At 37.6% G+C, this 26,264-nt stretch overlaps 1 protein-coding gene across 1 annotated transcript in view; it reads right to left on the reverse strand.

Annotated features, from left to right (window-relative positions):
• The window catches only part of PLCG1 (phospholipase C gamma 1), a 99,695-nt gene that overhangs the window by 44,303 nt on the left and 29,128 nt on the right, over nt 1–26,264 (reverse strand). Inside the window, exons 2-8 of the mRNA XM_026697580.2 lie at nt 10,762–10,914; nt 9,594–9,687; nt 9,084–9,131; nt 3,367–3,451; nt 2,325–2,408; nt 1,958–1,980; nt 1,134–1,203 (exon numbers count right to left, since the gene is read on the reverse strand). Of these exons, the coding sequence (XP_026553365.2) occupies nt 1,134–1,203; nt 1,958–1,980; nt 2,325–2,408; nt 3,367–3,451; nt 9,084–9,131; nt 9,594–9,687; nt 10,762–10,914 (557 nt within the window). The remainder of the gene's footprint in view (nt 1–1,133; nt 1,204–1,957; nt 1,981–2,324; nt 2,409–3,366; nt 3,452–9,083; nt 9,132–9,593; nt 9,688–10,761; nt 10,915–26,264) is intronic.

Below are 26,264 nucleotides of genomic sequence, written 5' to 3' on the forward strand. Positions count from 1 at the left end.
ATCAACCTGGCTAGTCTGAAAGTACTTTTCTCCCTCACTGCCTTTACAGCCCACAAAATTAGAAACATCTTCTGATTTTCCCCTATTTCTGCTGCAGACTGAGCTACCTCTTATCTTATCCCATAGTTCTGTGGCTGTTCTCCTTGTCCTTGTGTCTCCCAAGGTCACTCATACTGTTACTACAATAGTCCAAGGTTATAATGCCTCTTTTGACAATGTAAGCACATGGCTAGCTCAGGCTCCATCTTTAGACTATCAGGAAAGCAAGATCTTTTACGTCAGTCATACAACTGAAACGAAGTACAATCTACCTTGTACCTCTGCAGTTATTGTTTTCCCCTTACTTAAGTGGGGAACCTAACATTTCTTGTCACTAGACTCCACATTGTTGCCTAGGGCTCATTATCAAATCTTTAGGATCCTGAACCTGTCTTTTGAAGTTTATCCACCTGCAACATATCCAAAAGCTTTAGGTCATCCTCAAATTTGATGAGTGTCACGTCAATCCCTTTGTCTAAGTCATTTAGATTTTAATACTTCCTTAGCTATAAAGCTCTGTGGATAGCCTGGAAAAATACTTCTTTTTAAATTTAACTTGCATGTATCACATGCTTAGGATGATAAACTTTGAAACTTAAGAAAAACGTGAAGAACGTGAGACAAAACTTGATATAAAAAAAAACAAATAAAGAAGTGCCTCTGCCTAAATGGCATAATGCCAGATTAAGATTCAAAGTGAGTGCTTACCAGCTCCAAGTATTTATGCAATGCATTATACAAACTCTCATCCCCTCAGATTGTTCAAATTACCTATATACAATAGCTTTCTCTGAAATATTGAAATTTGTTTCCTATATTAAAGACCTTCTCTTTAAGACCTTTTTAAACATTTATAAAGGAAAATCTAATCAATATATCGGAGTACAGAAATTCTCTATTAGAGAATAGTGTCCCACTTCATATCTTCATTCAGACTACCAGAGTACTTGAGCAACACTCGAAAAAGGCAATGGCAAACTTAGTGATTGCTAAGAAAGGCATATTCACATTGCATCAAATTTTGGTTCTTACTCTTTCTTAACATTAGTTATGTGTGTGTGTGTGTGTGTGTTCCTTCTATGATATGAACTTACCATTTGATATTCTAGCAAAAATGTCTGGAACTCTGACAGAGAAATTCTGTTGTATTCAGATCTCTCCCCACTGCATTACGATGAAGTGCAAGATAAGACAGATAAGACAGCTTGGTTAGAAGGCAGCTGTCACTTCTCAAAAATCAGACAAGCTTAAATATATAGAGACTGTTTACATATAACTCTCATACATAACATGAAAATGTAATGGTGGACTCGCACAAGAAATTATGCCAAAAATAAATCATATTATGAATTAGCATCATATTGAAACAATGCCAATGCCAAAATTAATATGGCAGTGAAAGTATTAGATAAAGCTTGGCTATTGATAGAGTTCATTCCTTTACACTAACCCTTTCAGGGAAAATTGGGACAAAGAACATATCAATATAACGGATTGCTGTCAGACAGTATCAGACACACATTTGATAGCAATAAATAACAGACTTCAAATGCAAAGTTGATTAAAAAGAGCACAGAACTTCAAGAATATTGAAGAAAAACTGAACTTTGTTATCACAGCAATTGGTAAAAAAGCAAATTAATCTGCATAAATGTTGCATTTTGTTATCAGACATAATTCTGTAACCACTGGCACCAAATTCTTGTCCCAGAATTTGAGATTTTATAGTATTTCCAAAACAGATCAATACAACAATATACAACCACACCATATTGTACACTGAAGTAGAGAACAGAACACTATGAATGCATAATCTGTGTTTTGACTAATTAACTAATTATTAATTATCAGCATATTCTCATAGTTATAAACCATTTTCATTTCCATCCCAGCCCCAGTAGGAAATAAAGTAGTTTACCTTTCTAAGAATGGAACAGCTATCTAGATAGAAGAAACAAAATTCAGTCATTGTGCTTACTAAATTTAAGCATCCTACTTCAAATGTCAATAGAGGAACTGCAATGCTGCTTCTCACAGAAATAATAAAGCCATTTTCCACTGTATAGTTTACAAAGATCTTGAAAGGACCCTTCAGGGACTCCTAATGTACTATCATCAATTTGCATATATGGATTTTTGCATATGTGCATGAAAATGTGAGTGAATGTACACAACAGTACCCACCTCTAACAAAACATTGCTGAAAGACAAAAATAATGACTGTGGATTAACACATTATTAGTTCTTTTTTAAAAAAATCAGAATTAAGATCAGAAGCATCTTACTCCTTTCTGTGCATTGTACATCAAGCTCTGGTACAGTTGAACAAATTGTCCGTAAGTGATGTCCCCATTTCTCTGTTCCACATCCTGATAATAAAGAGAAAACAAGCAAATAAAATAGTAAAATATGCTACTATTCTGTCATACATGAGTGATTAATTATCTCATGTGTGGAAAATAAAGCACACACTGCTTTTTTCTTGTACCATTTTATAAAAGAAGGGAAGGGAAGAACTTTTGTGTTTTAGTAATGCATCTTAAATGTACAAAGCAGAGATGCATTTTCAAGGTCTCTTACCATCTTTTCCCAATCATCCTTAACTTGCTTTGGCCATGTGGGATCAGAAATTTGGGGTTTCAGAATAACATACATGGGAAGAATTCCAGATTGGGAAATACTGGTTTATTTAGTAGCAAAAAGAAGAAACAGTATTTAAGGTACTATTTAAGGATTATCACCAAGGAAGCTCAAATTCAAACCCCCTCTTGGCCAAGGAAGTCTACAGGTATTTAGGGGCCAGTTGTATTTTCAGCAATACCTACTTCATATGGTTAATTGTGAGATAAATGAGAGGAGAAAGCACTTTGTACCCCAGCCTGAGTCTTCAAGGAAAGATAGGCTATAAATCTAACAGACAAATAAATAAATGCAGAAGGTTCCAGGTTCAAACTCTCAGTAACAATGAAGTTCTTAGTCAGAGTAGGACAAGACCAATCTCAATAGCTGGGTAAATTCATAGGATGCACCAATCTTAAATACAAATGTGACATTCAGAAGTTCTAATCCCACTTTAGGCATCATTCCAGCTGGTGATCTTGGGCCAGTCATACATTATTAGCCCTAGAAAGCAGGCAACGGCAAACCTTTTCTGAAATTTGCCAAGAAAACTAGTCCAGGGAGTCACCAGGCATCAACGATGACTTGATGACAGACACACAAAAAAAAGAAATAGAAAAATCGTACAATAGTATGTAAAGCTGCAACTTTAATCAATGAGTCTCAAAACTCTGTACATATAAACAGGAACAAAAAAAAAATACTTACTGATAATCTCTCTCTTAGAAATCTCATGTTGGGGACGCGGTAGTTGACCTGAGATAGCATATTTTTTAGGTCTTTTGCAGAAATCCTAGATTAGCGGGGTAGGGAAAAAAAATGAATGGGGGCATATTTCTGTATTTACGCATTACCAACTCATAAAATTCTCAAAATTGCTTGAAAGACCTAAAACAAGCATTATTATGAAAGGATAAAAGCATTGCCTACACCCCACCACTCAAATGCTGCACCTGTCAGCCTCCTGACACAGTTCAGAATGGTTAAGAGTAGCCAATGTTGGCCTCTTGTAAGGCAAGAGTTCCTAACTTTGCCTGATATTCTCCCATAGATTCTGGCTTTGTGGGATCACTAAGGAAACTGGATTTTTTTATAAGCTTCCTTTCAGTTTTCTGGTGTTCTGTCAGATTTAAATTGATTACACTTAAGTTTTCCAAAATCGTATGATTTCTTCCTTAAAAATGGACAAAAACACTTCAAGCTAATCTGTGAATGGAAAAAAATAATGGGATAAAACTATTAGCAATCCTTGGACAAATAGAAGAGATTATCTTGAAGTATTTCCAAAATTACAAATATTGGAGTAGTTATTAAAACCAGCAGTCTCAGATTGTATTATTTGAAAGGAAATAGTCACTATAATAGTTGTGGTTCTTTTCCAAATAATTCAAATTATTTCAAAATAAGCATGATTTTTCCTTCTTTTTCCTCAATAACTGTAGAAAATCAGGTTTGCTTTCTTTCAAATTCATACATTACTTGAGAAATGGGTCTCCTTCAAATAACATAAATGTACTATACTGTATGGACCTTAAAAAAGCAAGACAGAAAGAAAATCAACTCATTTGAGCTGTAGTGCTAGAAAAGTCAAAAACATGATGGCTGGACACTATCAAAGCTTGATATCAGCCAGAGCATAAAAAATCTCAAAGTAACAGCGCAAGATCAGAAGATGAAAAGAGACTTGGCCTATGGAATTGCCAAGAGTCAGACACAACTGAATGAATGATATCATTATCATCATAATCATCACCACTGTACTGTAATAAATTGTTTAATTTTTTCAAGAAAGGGTATGTTTCTGGATTTCAATTGGGCTGAAGATCTTCTGAAGTTCAATCTATGTTTAGCAATGCGAAAATCATTAACAATGGAGAGACTTCCCTGAAAACCAGTTATCTTCTATGATTGATCTTCCCTTGCAGTTTGCAGCACTTAACGTACCCTTAAATTGCAATGTTTATTCATGAGGGGTCATCAAGCAAGCCCAGACAGTCATCAACAATGTGAGACAAAATATCTTCAATTAGTCTAGAATCACTGAGTTTTTGTGGCAGGAATACAGTCTAACAGTAATTTAACATATTTATTCAAAAATCTGTGATTTGAAACCTGTTAGATTGAAACCATGCCTTGCTGACTCTACCCACTTTTATGGAAGCAATGTATAAGAGGCTCCTTGAAAATTAAATTGCACAAAAATTCAAACTACTACTTTTTCTACTAAGCACCTTAGAATCAAATATGGAAAAGAGGTACCAATACTTGATCCTGCATATTATAACTGCAGCTAGAATAAGTTTTGCTCAGAATTGGAAATTGGCTACGAGCCCTAGAGAAAACATGATAATTAATAAAATACATGAATGTGCAGAGATGGATACATTAACCAAATTGCTAAAAGATAATCAAGACAGTGAATATTACAAAACATGGGATTTCTGGTATGACTGGCTAAAGAAAAGGTGATATCTGATGACTTGGTAACATTTGGAAAATAAGGGTGACGTGTAAACAATTGTAAATAAATTATATGTATGTATATAGAGAGCATAAAAGGACAAAGGAGTTATTATGACAATGTATAAACATGCTATCAGAAAGAAAGTACGAGTGTATCTATTGCTCAAATAATGCTGTAAAATGTATATGTTTTTAATTTTATAAATATTGAATAAATAAATATTTTTTAAAAATAAATGGCACAATTGTTTGGTTGAGATCCAATAACAATAGTATCACTCCTACCCAACATACAACCCCATCTTTTTTATGTTCTGATCATCAGTTCAATTCATCTATTATACTGGAATACAATAATCAAAACCATTCTTCTGAAAAAACTGCAGGTTTCATGTGTGCTTCCATAACCACAACCAAATATTGTAGTGACTATGAAACAATGGAAGCAGGGGTGCATGACTTTTTTCTGGATTGAGAACACCAGAAGGCCTCAGACTGTGGTGCTATTCTGTACTGAACCACTTGCTTGTTGGATTCTTCTTTTCCACAGAGCAGGTCTGCTGCTGAGTTCTTATAATATATTGCAATTTGTCAGTCAACCAATGACTGGTGAAATCCAAGTAAATCTATTGCAGATGATGAACTGTTGGAAAATAACTTATTCCTGGCATCCAAGAAATGCTGGTCTTCTCCACCCAGGAACAGAGACTATAAAACTCTATCCAGAGCAAAACAAGATAGCTGGAATTAATCCACTTAGGGAGAGGGAAAACCCTTCCCCGCTTCAGCTGAACTCCTGAGAAATACAAGTTGCAGGCATATAACCTTACAGTCCAATGATTAGCTCAGTCATTAGGTCAGGAAATGGAACTCGGCTACAACCCATTTATGACTTCCAGATCTCAGTGGGTGAGAAAAAGTATCTTCTCTGTTTTATACATATTTGCACACATGCATACACACACACACACACACACACACACAGTTTAGTATTTAATGATTCCAGTAAAAAATGGAAATTCTTTCCATCATACTCTTTTGGTTCTGCCCCATAAAACTTCTGGAGTGGGCAGTCCACAAAGCCACTTAAATGCCAACCAAGGCCCCTCAGCCCGCAAAGGCATTCTACCTCTACAATATTTATTTTATTTATTTCCTATCTTTATTATTTTTATAAACAGTTCAAGGCACTGAATGTAATACTCCTTCTTCCTATTTTCCCACAACAACGACCCTGTGAGGCGAGTTGGGCTGAAAGAGAATGACTGGCCCGAGGTTATCCAGCTGGCAGATGTCACTGAACCAGTTTTGTTTTCCAACATTTTACAAATTAGCAAGTGCTAAATATCATTGGAAATGATTTAGACACTGCTCCAACACAAAGATGCCAAAAGTAGTCTGTTCAACTTATAGGGAAATATTAATGATAATACTTCAGCTAATGATAAGGACATCATTCTTAAGATTGCCAACTCTCAGCTGCTATGCTTGTATTGAAGAACAGCTTGAGAATAACTATTGCTCTCGCCTTAATATCTGTAATACAAATATTTGATAAGTCACAATCTTCAGTATTTCTTAAAGATGCCTGGTATGCAGGTTTAATATAGAAAGGAAGCTTTAGTAACCCATTGTCAAATATGCATGAATAGTTAATCTGATTCCTGGGACACAATTTCTCCCTCCCCACTTTGGCTGGAAGCAAAGAGAGACTGACGCCAACAGGCAGCATTTCACTTAAGCAAAAACACATTATCAAATTGAGCCATTCTAATCTGTTCTGAGGGATACTTTGAATCATAAATTTTAACTGGACAGCAGATTTTACTGTAGCTGCCTTCTCAAGAAAAATTCTCTCATTAGTTTGATGACCTTGGAAACACATGTATACTAGATATAGCTGTTCTATTGTCAAATAAATGTTTAAACATTATGATTTTTTAAGAAACGTTTCTCTTCACAAAGATTGTCGAACTGATATACAGCAAAATGCTTGAGTTATCTCAGAAATTCTCAATGAATCCAATGCATTTTTAACACATTGCAATTGTTAATTGATAAGGTTATTTGATTATCAGGGACTTCCGGGGAAGAAATGGGGAACTGAAGATAACTCTGCTGAATGTGATCATGGCAGAATTTGTTGCTTTTTAAAAGAGATAAGTTATTAAAAGTATCTATACTTGTCGTGACAAAGGGGAAAATCATTTCTTTATACATTTCTCTCACTTTGTCTCTTGTCAGGGCGGGAAATCATTAGAAATTAAAAACCACAAAATAGTACAAGGTGAACTGAGCACTCTAGAGTTGGAAGGAGGTCCTAGATCCAGCCCCTCATTTTTTGCCGTTTTCAAGTTTCTTGAATGTTCCTTGGCTATTCCAGCCAGAGGTATCTAATTGCTAGGCTTCCCTTGAGGCCGGCCTTCACCTAACGCCACTTTAAGCAAATTTCTCCATCTCAGAATCTTCTGAGTTTTAACTATTTATCATACTATGAAACTTGGAAGGAAAGAGAATTGTAGCAATGACAGGTATACCACTGAAAGGCCTGAAGAGCTGACTGGGGATGTATCATCTTGGAAAAGCTGTCTAAGAGCTTAGATTATGACCTAATGACTCATAATCAAAAACCAGTTCCCGGCATATCATGCTCCAGGAATATATTGCATTTCTCAGAATTCTCTCTTTTTAATTTTTATGAATCAATCTGTCAGATACACAGCCACATGTTCTACAATCGATCTTGGAGCTTAGAACATATGAGAAATACTTATCAGTTGCTGGATTTCACTACTGCCCTGTGAGATATTAAGCATTCATCTTGATGAATGTTCTCAATACTCCCCAATGTAATTTCTTATAGCAAAAGACCAATAATGATGGAAAATGACTGTGGTTTAGTCCAAAGGAAGGAAAGGGTGAATGCTAAATTTTATTGCTAGCAATCTGCTAGTCTTTCCTGTTTAAGAGCTATGCTGCATTATGGGTTACTGTATAGTAACTCCATGCACTTCCCTGGTGCAGATAATAATCTAGAATTTTACTACTCTAATCCCTACATCATTTCATCACATCAACTCTTTCTTTCTCTTTCCCTCTCTGTTAAAATATAATAAATGATCTCTTCTTCCCATATCCCATCTATTATCTATAAATAAATCCTTAAAACCTCGTCAGACAAATTCATTCAGGGTTGGAAGAGATAACAATATATATGTTTTAACTTAAATCAAATAATCCAGGTTTAAGTTCCTTCCTTTTACTTTTTCAAAGATTGTTTAGTAGTTAATATATATTCAGTCAATATGCATTAGGAGGTGAATGTATCATGCAAACACAACAGAGGTTGTTATTCCCCATAATGAATGGTTCTCCAGGATCTAGATTTGCTAGTCATCAAAAGACTTGTTACATTTAGAAAACCCTAAACAGAAATATAAGGATTTATTATGGAAGAACCTGAAGAGAAATTCTGGCCCACAAGCCTGTGTTTCTGAATCTCCTGAACTTCCTTAATAAGATTTCCAGTTTGGAAATTGAGATTTGTTTTTATGAAAAAGACAAGGGATTTTGTTTCTCATGGTTTGCAAATGTTTTGTTTTGTTGTTGCTTCTAGTTAAATGCACTTTTAAAATTCAATTGGAATTAACAGATCTCTTTCAAATTGCCTTCACCTTCTGAGACAGAGGGAGAGAGAGAGATATCAAGTCTCCAGTATTCACTGTTGTTGTCCAAATATTCATCCTAATATATGGATGTCAAGAAGTCATCTTTGCATCAAATTATGGAATACCTCAGAGTTACAGTTAAAGAAATTTAATTAATTATTAATTTACCAATCATCCAAATTCATTTTTCGATTAATAAACATTAAACAGAAAACTAATTTTTAGACTTGTATGACCTCTTGGTTACTCAAATACATCACATTTCATAATATACAACAGTAACTTTTTATTTACCGATCCTCTCTGTTGCGGTCGACATAGTAGAACTGTTTCCGAAGCCACCTAAAAGTAAACATTGAAATTTTGTAAATATGTCAGAGATTCACTGGAGAAGAGCCTAATTATGGGAACGATTGAGAGCAAAACAAGGAGGGGATGACAGAGAATGAGGTGGGTGGATGGAGTCACTGAAGCAGTCGGCGTGAGCTTAAATGGGCTTTGGGGAATGGTAGGGGACAAGAAGGCCTGGAGGAATGTTGTCCATGGGATCGCGATGGGTCGGACAAGACTTTGTGACGAACAACAACAACAAATGTCAGTGAATTATAAAATCTTCCTCTTTAAGAATCCCCCAAATCCTGAGATTAAGTAAATTTGAACTGTTATGAAAGGAAGCATAGGTTTAATACACATAATCTTAAGTACATATAGAAAAATGCTGGCAATGAAGGAGAGGCAGTGAAACCTATATATAATATGCCCCTTGCTTGAAATGGTCCTTCTGTTCCAATTTTTTTGTTTTACCTTTCAATTTGCAATGGAGTAGCAGCTTTTAGGGTATCTGCCACAAGCCAGTTCAACCCTTTGATCCACATGTTGACTTCATCTTCGGAAGTGGCTGTGAAAATAAAGAACAAACTGAGCCTGTCAAGACATGACACAGCCGCTGACCCCTATATCCAAGAAGGAAGTCACTTTGCAGCTGGTTTCCAATAGACGGAAACTAACCCCATCAATTTTGATATTTACAAATTATAATAGCCATAAAACCAGTCTTTAAGGAGGAACAATCACTTCATTTCAACGTTTAGCATTCAATTCATTATGCTTGTTAAGTAAGGAAGAAACATGTTTTTTATCTTTTGGGGCAAATCCTGCATAGCAAACAAGAAAGATCTACAGGGAATTCAAGTTAGATCTTTTTTTCAGGTCACAGATGTGATGCCAAAACTTACTTTACCATAGCTGAATGTCAGCAAACAGGTTAGTGCCATGTTGTGAAAGGCTAACAATCATTTAAAGATATGTCTATCAGCCACTTCAAACAGCTATCTTAGCATAATGATGCAGATTGATTACTCTTATTCAGAATATGGCATATAATAATGTGTTTGCTTAATTGCTTCATGCCACATTCACTATTCTAGTCTGAGCACACAAGATTCTGCACAAATCCAGAATCCTGCCCTATGATTCATGCCTTTTGAAGAATTACCATCAACAAAGGGAAGTGAGCAAAACACGGTCAGTATTGAGCAATGGGATTTTTCTTTATCTCCCCATTAGTTTACCTCAGAAAGTACTTCATACAAGATCCACTCCCCCATTTCAAATTTTAGAAGGTATACAGGAACATACCTGTGAACTTTCTAGAATTTGGAGAGGGGAAAACAACATTTAAGACTCTTTTTAGTTTTTGAAGCCATGGGAGAGTAAGCCAACACTTGCAACATGGCTAGCCACAGTCTTAAACAAGAATGTCCATGTGCTCAAAGACTCTGGTTTAAGTAATGGCTATCAGTTCTAGCAGCTGCTAGCAATCATAGTCATTTTTGCTCATTTGTTCCTCTCTACTATTCTAAGCCAAGTCTTGCTAAAAAAAAAAAAAGTAGATGAATAGCTGGTGTTCAAAAAGCTACAATAAAAATTGGATTGTAGTTTCATGTCAGTGACAAAGTAAAAGACATCTAACCTTGCAAACTGAGTGTTTTCAGTCTGAATTCCATGCCATAAAGGATGACAAAGCAGTGAGATGGTTCTGGACGGAAACAAGAATCTTCCTGGTATCGGTCAAAATCCCTGGAGTTCTTTCCCTGACGAATTTCTTGGATTTCTCGAATATCAACTGTTAAAAGAATAATAGGAGGAAAGGGGGTTGTATTAGAACAAAATTAAGAACAAACGTACTTTGCAGTCAAAATCTTGATAAACACTGATAAACAATGTTATCTGACAGTACCATGCAGTTACAAAACATGGTCTTCTATTTGCAATATTAAGTTTACTGTTGCTTAACTTCTAAACCAACAGGTACTGGAAATTTTTCCTTGCTGGATGAGAGATCCCTGCCTAAATTAACCCTTACTCTTTGAAATATATGTGTATTAGATGCTGCTTTTCAATTAAAGCATTTCAAGTAAAATCCCAGATTCATAAACATTTGAGTTCTAAGACCAACATTTAAGAAGTTTAATTCTTTATGAACTTTGGGTTAGTAGTAAGGACTTGCATGACACTCTTAATGCTCGTTAAAGAAGCAGAATAAGAAGATTATTAACTCTTTTGAACTCTGCTGTTGGAGAAAACTCCTGAGAATTCTGCCGACAGCCAAATAAACAATCAAATGGATTGTTCACCAAATCAACTTAAGAGTTGCCACTCAAGGCTCATATGACCAGGGCTAAATTATCCTACTTTGTACACATTAAGCAAAGATCTTGATCTCTGGAGAAGGCTCTAATCTGGGAAAGGTAAAAGGAAAGGGAAGAAGATGACCAAAAGCAAGGTAGATGAACTCAGCTACAGTGGATATGGGTATACCTTTGGAAGACCAAGATAGGCATGGCTTGTGATGGGAGAAAATCTATCTATGTGACAACTAAGGCTCAATGAGTTGACAGTACATAATCAAGGAGGGATTTAACAGGTAACAGATAATCAGAGTTGGAAGGGACTTTATAGGTCATCTAGTCCAACCCCTGCCCAAGCAGGAGACTCTACACCATTGCTGACAGATGAGAGTCCAATCTCTTCTTGAAAGTCTCAAGCGCTCCCACAACTTGAGGGCAAGCTGTTCACTGTCAGAAAGTTTCTCCTTATTTCCAGGTTGAATCTCTCCTTGATCAGTTTCCATCCATTGTTCCTTGTCTGACCTACAGGTGCTTTAGAAAATAACTTGAACCCTTCCTCTCTGTAGCAGCCCCTGGAATACTGTTATCATGTCTCCGCTGGTCCTTCTCTTCACTAGACTAGCCATGCCAGTTCCTGCAACCGTTCTTCATATCTTTTAGTCTCCAGTCCTCTAATCATCCTGGTTGCTCTTCTCTGTACATTTTCTAGAGTTCCAACATCTTTTTTATACTGTGGTGACCAAAACTATATGCAGTACTCTAGGTGTGGTCTTACTAAGGCTTTATAGAGTGGTATTAGTACCTCACTTGATCTTGATTGTATCCCTCTGTTAATACAATTTAGGATTGCATTAGCTTTTTGCATTAGGATTTGCAAACAAAAATTTCTAAGATATGTTTAATTTCTGACATAGCAAAGTATACAGATGTTAAGTCATCACAGATAAATATCACTGGGTAAGAAAAAGCAGAATACTCCAGAAGAATGAGCTGTAAACAATTTTGGCCAAAAACAATTAGTTAACTAGGCCATAATTACAGCGCTGATGCAATTCAACATATATTCATATACTGAAAATATATAGTCTACAGAGGGTCCTATCTTGAATCTAAAATCGATCATGAAATTAGTATCTGAATTATAATTCGCTCCAAGTAGATTCACTCTAAACAGCACTGTGAGCACTGCCTCTCAGGGGCTGAGAGGCAGTGACTGACCCAAAGTCATCCAGCTGGCTTTCATGTTGATTTGAAAACAAAGCAGACCCAGCACTTGTAGGAAAAGGCTAGCAAGAAAAAAAAATGTACATCAACAGTCCTGGGACCACTAGAGGTCACTGTGGCAAATCCCAAACTGATAGCAAAGAATATCTTCACTAGAAAAAAAAAAGTAAGTTTTGTCCCCTAGGCCAGGGGTCTCCAAGCCTGGCAACTTTGAGACTTGTGGACTTCAACTCCCAGAATCCCTGCTCTAGGCACAAAACTACTGGGGGTGGGGGGGTTAGTTTTATGAAAGTAACATAGAACTCAAAGCTGGGTTTCTCTGTTTGCTATATGAACAAATGCAAGTTCAATGAAGAAATGCAAGTTAGCACTTTTGCTCACAATGGATATGGTTGATTGTATTTTTTTTAATTAAGACTAAATGAACATCTACATATTTAAGTAATTAAAACTCACATACATAGGCTATGCAATTTCTAGCCTGGAGATGAAGTCCTCCTTGGCTTCCTATCCCAAATTCCAATATGGAGGCCTCTATTTTATTACTCCATGAAACAACTCCATGCATTTACATTCAGCACAGTGAACAAGATTAACTCAAATTAATTCTAGATTTATTTATATCCAGCATGATAAAGCTTAATGAAAGTTGAGGGGTAGTATCAGAAAAATGTGAAAGTCAGGAAAGAAAGCTGATGAAAGACACAACATAGTGTCCTTTCCTGCTATGGAAGAAGCTAACCACCTTTTCCCTTCCTAAAGAGGAAACTTCCCTTAGCCCTGCCGTATGTTCACTCTTCTATAGATTCTCCATCTCCTGGATTGTAATGAACCTTTACACCTTGGCCATTTGCTCTGGAACAACTTAGAAAACTGATCTTTTCTGGACAGTGAAACTCAAGAACTGAATACAGGAAGTACTCAACTTACGACTGCAATTGAGCCAAACATTTCTGTTGCTAAGTGAGGCATTTTATGACCTTTCTTGCCACAGTTATTAAGTGAATCACTACAGTGGTTAAGTTAGTAGCATGGTTGTTAAGTGAATCTGCCTTGCCCATTGGCTTTGCTTGTAAGTGGTAGGTCGCAAAAGGTGATGACGCCAAGACATTGCAACTGTAGTAACTATGAATCAATTGCCAAGTGTCTGAATTTTGATGACATTGGTTGTGGAGCTGCTGAAATGGTTATAAGTGTGAAAAATGGTGATCAGTGATTTTTTTCAGGGCTATTATAACTTCGAATGGTCACTAAATGAACTTTTGTAGGTTGAAGACTGCCTGTATTAAGAAGCACCACTTTTTTCTATTCTAATCCGACTGGTTTTTCTTATCTCCTTGAGCTAACATTTTTCTTTTGCTTGTTTTCAATGACCATTCAAAAATATTCAGTATGCAGAAACTCAGTGACTCCTCCTTGGTATTTGCCTTCAAGGTTGAATACAGATTAAGAATAATCTTATACTTTGTTAGGTTTCAAGACTTTATATCCCCCCCCTCCCTTTATATACATTGGAATGAATACATTTTCATTATACATTTCATTGGAATTCAAAATTTCAGGATTGATTTCTCAAAGTCCCATGGGCTCCATCTAACCAAGAGGAAATAATTAAGAAGCAATCTAGCTTGCTTCTGGTGATTGAGAAGAAAATTCTCATTCCTTGCTATCTCTTCCAGGCCAATAATTTATCTTGGAAGTGTAGTCTTTCTTCATGAATACAGACAGAATCATGGAGTGATGAAGGTGCCAGACTGGCACCAGGCAAACACAGGTTCAAGTCTATTCTGAGACATAGAAGCTCATTGGGTGACTTTAGGCCAATCACTTTTTTCAGCCCAACCACTTGGTGTGGTTGTGGTTGTTGAGGGGCAAAGTAGGAGATGCCATTACACCTTCTTGCAGGCTCCAAAGGAAATCTGCAGGAAGTTGCCGTAGGTCAATTACATTCCAATATTGGGCTAGGTCCTTGTAGGTTTATTAAAGCACTCCAGCTTGACCAATCCCATCTGAGACACTTGACAGAAGGTCAGGATTCTCTATAAGAAATCACTGGACTACTTACATTGTAGAATTAAAGGTAACAGGTAAAGCCAGAAAACATTCAGTATATGAAGCTTCTTACTGACCCAACAACAACAGTCAAGAGACTGATCAGAAATAAGTGAAGGGTAAACTTAGCTCTTGTTTTCACTTGTCAGAAACTGGTTGATGGTATTTCATGTATATTTTAAGAGTTTTGCATACATAGCTTTAAAGGATTCCCAAGCACTCTACGGAAACCTTTGAACTAAGCTCATGTACCTTTTGTTGAAATATTTTATTGTAGAACCCTATAGTTTATAAATAAGAATACACCAACACATTCAGTTTAATTTAGTGTATTAAATAACTTAAAATTTTTGTTTAGTGCTTCTTTTTAGTATGTTATAGAGAATGTGAGCATAAATATAACTTGTTTTCCTGAAAGAAAAGAGTATACCACAGTATTTATTTTGTAGTCTATAGTATGAGAGTTTTCTTTGATTTCTTAAAAACAGATTGATCCAATCCAGATTTTTTAGTCCTTTTCATCAGTATACCTAACTAAGCGGTGGTACCTAATCACCCCTGGCTAATCTTGAAAAGTTAAGCAGAGTTGATGTGGTTATTACTTGGATGGAAAACCAACAGAAAACATCTCATATAAGAGGATGATAAATCACTTTCATATTATTACTAAGAGATAAATGTGCCCATGAAATCACCAGTTTTTTCACCAGACTTGTTGAGTTTACAATTTTCAGCTTCTGAACTCAGGATTCACCCCAATTGGATTCTCCCCAACATATGTGGAAATTAATTAAGATTTAGAAGCCAAATACAAGTAATTAAACTTGTTCCAAAATATCTCCAATGTAGAAGGTAATATGACAAAATAAAGTCAGACTATCTTGAAGAAAAGATGGACTAAGGACGCGGGGAAGGATTCCTATCTGATAACAATGCTCTTTTTTCCCATCTGGTTCTCAAAGTAGCTTCTGCACATAGATGTGGAAGAAAATCAGACACTTCTCTGAACTGTGCGTCTGTGGAAGACTAAACTGTCTAGGGCTCTGCTTGCTACCACATGTGTGGTTCAAACTTCCTCTCTACATTTCATAGCAGAAAGTGAGCATCTGTGCTGTAAATAAAGTATTTTGGATTTCAGCTATAAAATCAGTTATGTCTCTCTTATGTGAAGAAGATATAATTACTGAGCTCTATGTGCCTGGGAAATGGAAGACTGTTTATTCCTAAAACCACAATACTGGGTTTCTCCATCTCTCCTAAACATGATATTTTTGTGAAGAGGGTACCAATTGCTGTGAGTCTTCTTATATACAGGCAGTCATAACAAAATGATAACTAGCATCAATACATAAGCACTACTGCCAACATCTTTTTCTCTTCCTTCCAAACTCCATTTACTTGAGCCTTTAACTGAGATAAATCCAGGGGCGGGATTCCACCGGTACAACAGGTTTGGTGATGGCTGCTCAAAAGCAAGCTTTCTGAACCAATCTGATCAAAGCCAGAATTGATTTAAAGTGAAAATTGTGCAACAAAAAAGCAGCAGAAAAAACATTAATCATATATTTAGCTAATGCAAGAAGATCACACAAACTAAATATAAACATAATACAATTACCAAGATGATACACTGGATCAGGGGTCTGCAACCTTAAACACTCAAAGAGCCATTCGGACCAGTTTCCCACAGAAAACACTGGGAGCCTCAAAACCTGGATGGGCGTAGCCAATTCAACATCACTCCCACCCAGTCACATGTCACCATCACCACCATTCCTACCCAGGTTTTGTGGCTCCCGGTGTTTTCTGTGGAAAATGGGTCTCTCTGTCTCTCTCTCTCCCCTTCACCCTCATTTCTGTTTTTTGTGTTTTACCTTCTCAGGCCAGGTGAGGAGTGACTGGGAGGGGCAAAAGGCGTGGCCAGCCATTGGTGGGATCACCCAACAGGGAGCCACAGCAGAGGGCCCTAAGAGCCGTATGCAGCTCCAGAGCCGTGGGTTGCTGACACCCGCACTGGAATATAAAAAAATATGTGCCAGTAATAAAAAATTGGTGAGAACATATGTAGTTGAAAATGTAGTAAAAATGATCAGGTTAAAATATTGTCTGATTTCCAAATACAAATTGATAAAAGTCTTGGTGCATAATACACCAGATTTGACTCTGGTTGAAAAGAAGAGTAAATAATTGATGTTGCAATACCAGGGGATAGTAGAATAGAAGACAGTGATCATAAAGTATTAAGATCTGAAAGTAGAAATTGAAAGATTATGCAGGCAATGGTGGTCTCTATGGTTACTGCACACTGGATGCCATACTGAAGAACTTTGAACACTTAAAAAATTCCATTCAATTGATAAAAATTTCCATATTACCATATATTAATTATAGAAGGCCATACTGCCAGACTATGCACATATACTATGCTGCTACACTACAACGTCCTAGGTTCTTGAGAAGAATTCAATTCAAGTGAAGCCCAGAACCAGCTAAAGAACTGGCAGCTGTGATTTCATGTTATGTGATAATAATTTATTAAATATGTATCATATCCAAATTATTTACCTACATCTACCCACCATTTCAAATTCTGAAAGGACACTCTAAAAATTTTTCTTTAAAAAACATGCTGCAATAAAATTACGATTATGTATTTTCTCTACAAAATAGGGTCTTCTGAAATATCTAAAAGAGCGTTGAACGTGTCAAAAGTACAGAAACTGAGAAAATTCTAAAATTATTTGAAATGTGACTTGTCACAATGTGTAAATGTAAATATTTTAAGTGCATACATACATACACGCACACAATAATAGAAAAGATTGCAAAAATAGAAAAACCAAAAATTTATTTCTTTATTTTTCAGTTTTAGAGGAAATGCAGTCTATTTTAAATCTCTTTTTTCACATGCCACAATTGAAAAATTTACATAGGGCTTTTTAATGTGCAAAATATGGCAGGTGAGGGTTGAGATGATTTGAACAGAGAATATGGTCAGTGGGTTCAAAATTAGTTTGTGAAGATTTTGTCCCCTGATCCTTGAAAGGTAGAAATTTTTGGCCACAACTCAACAAATAACAAAATTTTAATTACCTTAAAAAACATTTGTCCTCTTTTAATTAGTTTGAAACTCATTTGTAAAATGCACAGAACAGGAGATAAGGAAGGTGTAGTTACTCCCAACGCTTTACTAATCCTTTCTTCCTTGCTGCACAATTATGGAACATAACACTGCTTTACTGCAGGGACTAAACAAAGAGTCAGCAGAGGAATCTCAGTTATCTTATTTCACGCTCATAAATTCTCTTTCAGTCTACAAGATGCAAACTGTAAACAGCGTACTGCAAAGTGATGAAGCCCTGAAACAATGTTCAGGACGAGATTCAATTAGTTTAGAGTGTGAAACGGCAGTTAATAATGAAAGAAGCTCAATCTTTCAACTGAGTTAGTTGATACTCCTTTTCCTCATATAGTTGTGGGAGTTCTATCTTACTAAGCAGTTACTTGCTCAAAGTTATTTTGACTAAATTATTGATTAAGAATGACTAGTTGAGGTCGAGTACAACTGGAGTACCAGAGCTTTGAGAAGATTACATTAGAGCAAGGGTGTCAAACTCACAACCTGCGGGCCAGATGAGTCACATGCTGGCCACGTTCACTCTGAGATTTAGCAAAGGGGGGGAGAGTCACGATACGTCACGTGATAACATGACACTGTGAGTTTCAGCCCTGCATTAGAGAGTCACTTTGGCTTACTAGTTAAGGTACCTGCCTAGAAACCTGGAGTTTGTGTGTTCAAGTCCCAGCTTAGGCAACAAAACAGGCCAGAGGTTTGGGGTCAGTCACTTTTTCTCAGCCAAACTTACTTTTCAGGGTTGAGTTGTGCGGAAAATAAAAGGAGTTACCTTGCAGCTTAAATTATTTATAAAAATAATAAAGACAGGATATAAGTAAATGTAGGAATAGTTATTAAAGGTCAATACCACAGGAAGTCTATCAGCTCCTAGTTTAGTAGATATGGTTTCTGTATTTATGTGCATCTTACTATAACACTGACATTTATCCCCAAATACTGTAACACAGGTTTTTTTTAATTCCAAAGAAGCACAAATTCTGTTCAAAGAATTTATGCACCTACCTTGTAATTCTTTGCTTGAACAATATCAGTCTGTAAATATTTGGAGGGAGGGATATTTTCATTTTACTGAACTGTTGAAGTTTTGTTCATTTTGGAGTTGGGAAAGCAGGAATAGAACTCAATTCTATTCAAAGATAGAATGCTAAATAAAATGCTATTCAATGCTAAATGGTAGAGGAGAAGGAAGAGAGGGAAGGAGAAGGAAGGGCAGCAGCATCAAAAGAAGCAAAATTAAGGGTATTCAGAATAAAACTGGGTAAAAGAACCGCAAAATCATTTCCTCTCCCCCTTACTTTTTTTTAGTGTGGGGGACTCCCTTTTAAGATGTGAGATTCTTAGAAATCCAGGTGGCAATTCTTCTGCCCAGCAATCTGCATAACAATGGTCGGAGGATTATTCGGCACTCCAAGGCACTGCCACCAACCATGCCTGTTAGGAGACTACACTAGCCAGCAGTAAATGTGCTGTCAGCTTGCCTCTTTCACTGCTACTTTCTCGGATGAGAACCAAGGGAGACATTTTAACTTTGATTTAGATTTCAGTTTCAACTCTAAACAAAGTAGGGAAGCATGCAGAGCATAGCTTTTGGAATTCTTCCCAATTTAACCAACAGTAGCCACAGGATACATCTGTATTTTCTTCTGGGTAACAAAGTAAGATGCTATGTCAGTTTCTGCTCTCCTACACACACACACACAAACACACACACCCTCCTCCTGCAGTAGCATGTGTTTGCGTGCACCAGGAAGCCAGAGCAATCAACAAATACACTGCTCTGGATCACATATTCAGAGGAAGAAAGGAGGGGGGGACTTAAGATAGGAGGGACATTTCAAATCATTGCTGAAACTGCTTCTCCTATAAGAGTTCTCTGGGAGGTTTTTTTTTTTTTTTTTTTTGCTGCTCCTGGCCACATCCAATACTCCTCTGATCTTCCTTTTGCCGGCTTTTCCTGCAACATCAATGCTGATCCCATTCAGTTCTGTTTTCGGAGTGTTATCATGATTACTGACAGAACTGTGAGAATTCGCTTACATTAAACTTCTACTCTATTGGAACATCCAGATCTATTCAAAGAATTTAGGACTGTTTTCCTACTATCAACTCTTTCCCGCCCCCTTTTTTTTAAAGAATACAACTTTCTTTGGCCAAGTGTAGTTAGGAATTTGTCTCTGGTACAAAAGCACCCAGTGTACTTGCACAACAAAAAATAATATATAATACTAAAATGTGCAACCTTGTTTTAAATTTATTTATTTATTTGTTTGTTTGTTTGTGTATATTTTGTTTTTGTTTATTTTATTATTTTTATGTTCCCTAATATAAACTCCCCATTTCTCCCATTGTCCATTTCAACCCACTGTTCATCCTGTCTGCATTATTTTGAAACTTCCTTTCTTCTTTCAAAGTGGTAGCTAAGCCTTCTCCTTTTGCATTATGTGATTAACTACTATTTACTACTATTGTTTCCAGAAAAAGATCACAATTTAAAATACATATTCATTTTTCTCTTATTACATGCTCCCTTTAGATTACTGGGAGCATTTTAAATTAAATCCTGTATACTTTTTCATATGTCTAGCTGTGCTCCAGGACACAAAAGCAGAGATTGCAATAAAACAATGCAAATCTTCTAGCTCTTCCTCCCCTCCCCCGCTTTCTCAGGTTTCTCCAAGTCACAAATAACACAAAAGCCCAGCCAATAGCAGTCACCCTCTCAATGATAAACAGGAAGCCTCTTCAGTAGAGCTTCTCTTTAGGCTCCAGGCATGACAGCACACCCATTTGTTTCAAGTACAGCTCCTCTCTTGTTTCAGAAACAATGATTACTTTAGCAAGGGTCAGAGGTTACCAATCCCACGCACTGGGGTTTGGTTACACAAACATTCATTCTCTCTTGTCAAGGCAATCATAGCTGGGTGGAAAGAAACTTGAGCAGCTGGAACAAGATGGCTGGCATAAGAGTAGCCTGGGGTGGTCATTTGCTCCTGCGGGTGGGTAAAGAGACTGGAAATTGGCCCCCAAAGGGTAACAGACAGATGTCATAATATGAGGCTGCTGCAGATGTCAAAAAATATACAGCAAGAGAATGGTACAAAGTCAAAGCTGGAAAGCACATTGTAATATTATATGAACATTATAATGGTTATAATGGGACAGGATTTGACTCTCAAGTGACACTCTGAGTCTACATCACTGTTGTCTCAGTTGTCACATAATGCATGTTTAGTTGGCAGACAGCTACATAGCCAAAGTATTATTGTTTAATCCCTTTTTCTATTTCCACTTACAATTTTAAAATTGTCAATAATAACAGGTATCTGTGATAGAAATCCTGTCTTGAAGACCGGTAAGAGTCATTCTTTAATGAAGGTAAAGTTGACCAAGCAAGTATTGCTTTCCTTTCATTGGTGGCTCTACAGAGCCATTTCCAAGGGCCAGTCCTTCAAAGTGGAGGACAAGCTCCTCCTCACGACTGAAGCCTCCTTATCAGGTTGGGGAGCTCACCTGGGTTCTCACATGGCCCAAGGCTTATGGTCTGCTGAAGAACAGGTACATAACATAAATTGGTTGGAGCTAAGAGCGGTTTGGTTAGCCCTTAGGAAATTTTCGCATCAGGTCTCTGGCACGCATGTGTCTTGTCATGACAGACAATGTAGCCACAAAAGCCCATATTAATAGAAGGGAGGCACCAGGTCCAAATCCCTTATGGCAGAAGTGGAGGCTTTGGGAAGATGGGCAGAGCGTCACTTTCTGTCCATCCAAACGGAACATATTTCTGGTTCTGATAATGTGCAGGCAGACCGGCTCAGCTGAGCTACCATTGACCACACAGAATAGAGCCTGCATCCTTCGCTCTTTATTCAAATAACACAGAAATTTGCCAGTAGTAGATTTGTTCACAACTCAGATTCTTTACTAAAATTGCCACCCCTGGGGTGGAGGGGACAAATGCCTTACATTGTAATTGGGCATCAGGTTTGTTATACACCTTCCCTCCATTGCCTTTGCTGGCAGCTGTGATACAAAAGATTTTGATAGAAAAAGCTGAAGTGGTATTAGTGGCTCCTTATTAGCCTAGGCACCCTTGGTTTGCTGACTTAATGGGTCTCTCAGTTGCCCAGCCTTGGCGGATTCCTGAAGAGGTTGTCTCTCTCCTCCAGGGGCCTGAGTCATCCGGAGCCCCAGTGGCTACATCTGATAGTTTGGCGATTGAGTGGAGCATGCTAAAACGCGCCCATCTCTCCAACAAAGTAATCGGAACCATTCAGGCCTTGGAGACTCTTGATCATCTGTATCTATGATGCATGGCAAGCTTTTTCTAGTGGTGCTCCAAATCTAACATTCAACCTTTACAGGCCTCTGTGGCAAACATTTTGGAATTTTTACAGGCAGGTCTGGATAGAGGCCTTTCCCCCCAACACCCTTCGCTGTCAGATGGTGGCTATTTCTTCGTGTTGACTTGTGGCAAATTGGAATCCTTAACACAGCATCCCACAGTCCATAGGTTTCTCATGGGATCCCTACATGGGATCTGTCCAGGGTTTTGCAGTCCCTTACGAAGGTTCCATTTGAGCCTCTTCAACAGGCTAGTCTGTACCTTCTTACCCTGAAAGTTGCCTTCTTGGTGGCAATCACTTCAGCCAGAAGAGTTTCAGAGTTGGTCGCCCTCTCAGTTTGCCCTGATCTCTGTATCTTTCACCCTCATCGGGTAGCTTTGCAGTTGGACACAGTATTTATCCCCAAAGTCAATACCTTATTCCACAGATCTCAAGAGCTGGTTCTTCCAGATTTTTGTCCCCATCTGGTCCATGGCTTGGAAGAGGCTTGGCACACCTTGGACACTGAAGGTATATATTAAAAGGATATCTGAATCCCGTAGCACGGAATCCCTTTTTTGTTCCTTCCAACCTTCTTCGTTGGGAGGAAAAGTGACTCCATCCACAGTGAGCAGGGGGATCAAGATATGTATAGCCAAGGCTTACTCGAGTCAGTCCCTTCCAGTACCCAAAGGCATCATGGTGCACTCCACTCACAGTGCAGTGACGACTGGGGCCTGGACATCGCAAGCGTCAGTAGAAGAGGTTTGGAAAGCAGCCATCGCCTTTCATCTGCCACTATGGCTGGACATCTTTGCTTCAGTGGACGCGGCGTTTGGCAGACGATCCTGCAACAAGTAGTCATAGAACATGGGGACCAGGAACAGTCTTAACTCTCCCTAGGACAACCCAGCTTTGGTATGTTCCACTCCTGACCTGTCGCAGCCTTACAAGGGAGAGTGAGTGTTGGTTTACCTGAACACCTGTTCTCCTTGTAAACAAGACAGGTCAGCCCCACCCTGGTGGAACTGGTCCTTATGGTGGGCCTATGGGAGGGGAGAACCGATAACAGTCTCTTTTGATTTTGTTTTTCTTAGAGGCAGTCCTGTCTGTCGTGATGACTTCGCAGAAAGCTGGGAGGAGCTATCCAGAGTGGGCAGAGGTAGGCTAATAAGCCTTTTAGACAGACTCAGTCCAAGCAGCTAGGACAGACCAAATCCCACTCCTGACCTGTCTTGCCTACAAGGAGAACAGGTGTTCAGGTAAACCAACACCCATTCCTGTCACATTAAGATGTTACACTGATTTTTTGCAAGTTTTTCATTAACTCTGCCAAGGCCTCCATTTGAACATTTGAGGGGTAAAATATATACGGAATATTTATCTTATTTTAGGAACTGATTCTTTTAAGTGCTGATGTGTATTGTCCAACTTGATCCCCAATGCATTATCAGTTGGGAACGAATTATAGCCATTCAAATAGAATTATTTTATTATTTTATTCTTCCAACAAAAGCTAACTTTGCTTTGCACTTTAGCATTTGACATAGTTTTACATAAAACTTGTTCCAGCACATGCAACTCACTGAATTTATATCATGCATCCAAAGAAGTGGGTTTTAACCCATAACAGAGTACATATCAATTAATTTGCTATTCTTTCAACACCATAAAACTCCTTGTGGCTTTTACTTCAGGAGATTTTGGTAAGCTTCTTGATTTAACAAGCATTTTGTCTCAGTCATAACACAAGCATAGGGGTTATGACACATGTCTTCCTCAATCCATATAACTTTTATCTGTTGTACTGTGAACAATCCATTTTGTTTCCTGTTTTCAAATACTTTTAAATAGAAAACCAACAATGACAGCCCATACTATAAAATCAAAAAGATCAACTGACTAAAATCACTCCCTCAGCACCCTATGATAGCGTTTTATCACTTTTTAGTAGCTCAATCTAGCCTCAGAATTACCAAAATCCATCTATCTGTCAGTACAGTATTCCACAGCCAATGACGTGAATGACAGCAGTCAAGAGCGAACAACTATTGCAACTTTATTAACTTGGAAACTTTGTTATGTTGCAGAACAGTTCCCATGATCCCTTGCTACTTGACCTAACATAGGATCAGAGCAATAGCCCAAAACAAGCAAACAAACATGGAGGCCATCAAATTCATATGCTTGGATTACTACATCAATACCTTTTTGATTCCTGCTACTAAAAGTGTATGTTTTTCTCAAGTAGTATCTAAAGAAAGTACATGGGTTCATGAATCATGTACAGTAAGTCATGATTTGCTTGATTATGGTTTACTGAATCAACACAAGAGGACTGCAGTCACACAACTGTTTTCCTTCACAGCTCCCATCTGGACATGTGAATCTGACAAAGAGAAAATGAAAGCATTCTCTATCGAGCTTCTATCCCTCAGAAGGTAATTTTTTGAAGACAGCTTAGATCTGTGATGCTGAACCTATGGCACACGTGCCAGAGGTGGCACACAGAGCCCTCTCTCTGGGCACACAAGCTGTCACCCCAGCTCAGCTCTGCTGTGCATGCGCGCGTACCTCCTGCTGGCCAGCTGATCTTTCGATTTCTGCCATGCATGCATGGGGTACATATGGGGTTGTGCACACACGCGGGCTGCACAGGGAATTGAACATGTATGCGTGGGGGTTGCGTGCATATGCGCAGGGGCGTGCACATGTGCGAGGTGCACATGTTACATTTTGGGAATGTGTGTGCACGCTTTGGGCACTTGGTGCCGAAAAGGTTAGCCATCACTGGCTTAGATCGTTCTATGGGACCACAGAGTTTTGATAAAAGGGCTCTGTCTTCAGAAGTCAGAACAATCATATGTACTGGTAATATTCCATTTTCTCCATTTCTGATTTCCACAATAACACCTTTTAAAATTATGTGGATAATGCATACATAAGAATATGTATTTCTTCTTTACAATGAATTTGCAGTATATTTAGTCATATCTCCTATTGATCATTCTAACTCTATAGAATTTAGATGCAGAGTAGAATTGCAGTTCCTAAAAATCAGGAAAAAAGTATATATACTTTTCACATTAAAAACAAATTGCTTAATAAAACACACAATTTATTTTAAGGGAAAAATCACTTCCACTGAAAGCTTGTAAGGTCAATAGCTTGCTAAAAAGAAGCGTCTCTCTACTTTGTCATCATATTGGTAGCACTGCTTGGGGAACATTATTTTATTCACAGAGCAGCTAAACAAAATATATGGTCTCATAATGCTTCCTCTTTATGCCATTAATTTTAGAGCTATATCAATAAACATGAACTATTTCCTGCTAATTATACTGTTATCCTTCAAAAACCTGGAAACTACACCCACCAATCCTTGCTACAATGCTCTAATTTCCAAAAGGTAACATTATATCTATTTTTAACTCAGGAAGGAAAAAACCATTTTTGAAAAACCAAGCTAGGTTAAATAGTGTTACCAGTCTAATTTTACATATTTTGTTTTTGCAAAATAGACTCTAATAAAGCCACTTACAAGCTTCTTTTTACTAAAATCTATAGCCAACCATGCCTACTCCCACGACCCTGGATAAGCTTGCAGCGAAAGAACAAACAATCAGAAAAAAGTAACAGAAGTCATCACACAACTGCAATATATCAATAGCTATGAAGCAACACTGGTAATGTTCAATCTATGACCACAATTGGCCCAAAATGTTGTTAAATGAGTTTTGCTCCATTTTATAACCTTCCACTGCAGTTGTTATGTTAGTAACATGACTGTTAAGTGAATCTGGCTTCCCCATTGACTTTGCTTATCAGAAGGTCACAAAAGGTGATGATCACGGGAACCCTGGGCACTGCAACCGTCATAAATACGATTCAGTTGCCAAGCATCTGAATTTTTATTACATGACCATGGGGGTGCACCAATGGCTGTAAGTGTGAAAAATGGTTATAAGTCTTTCTTTTTTCCAGCGCCATTGTAACTTCAAACAATTATTAAACTAACTATTTTAAGTTGAGGACTACCTGTATTAAAATATTACTTTAAAAAACAGTAACAAACCAAGCCATATCATGACTGTAAATTTCAAATACATGG

Source organism: Pseudonaja textilis, chromosome 3 (genome assembly GCF_049901715.1).
Source record: "Pseudonaja textilis isolate UNSWEBS1 chromosome 3, rPseTex1.2, whole genome shotgun sequence".
Taxonomy (NCBI): domain Eukaryota; kingdom Metazoa; phylum Chordata; class Lepidosauria; order Squamata; family Elapidae; genus Pseudonaja; species Pseudonaja textilis.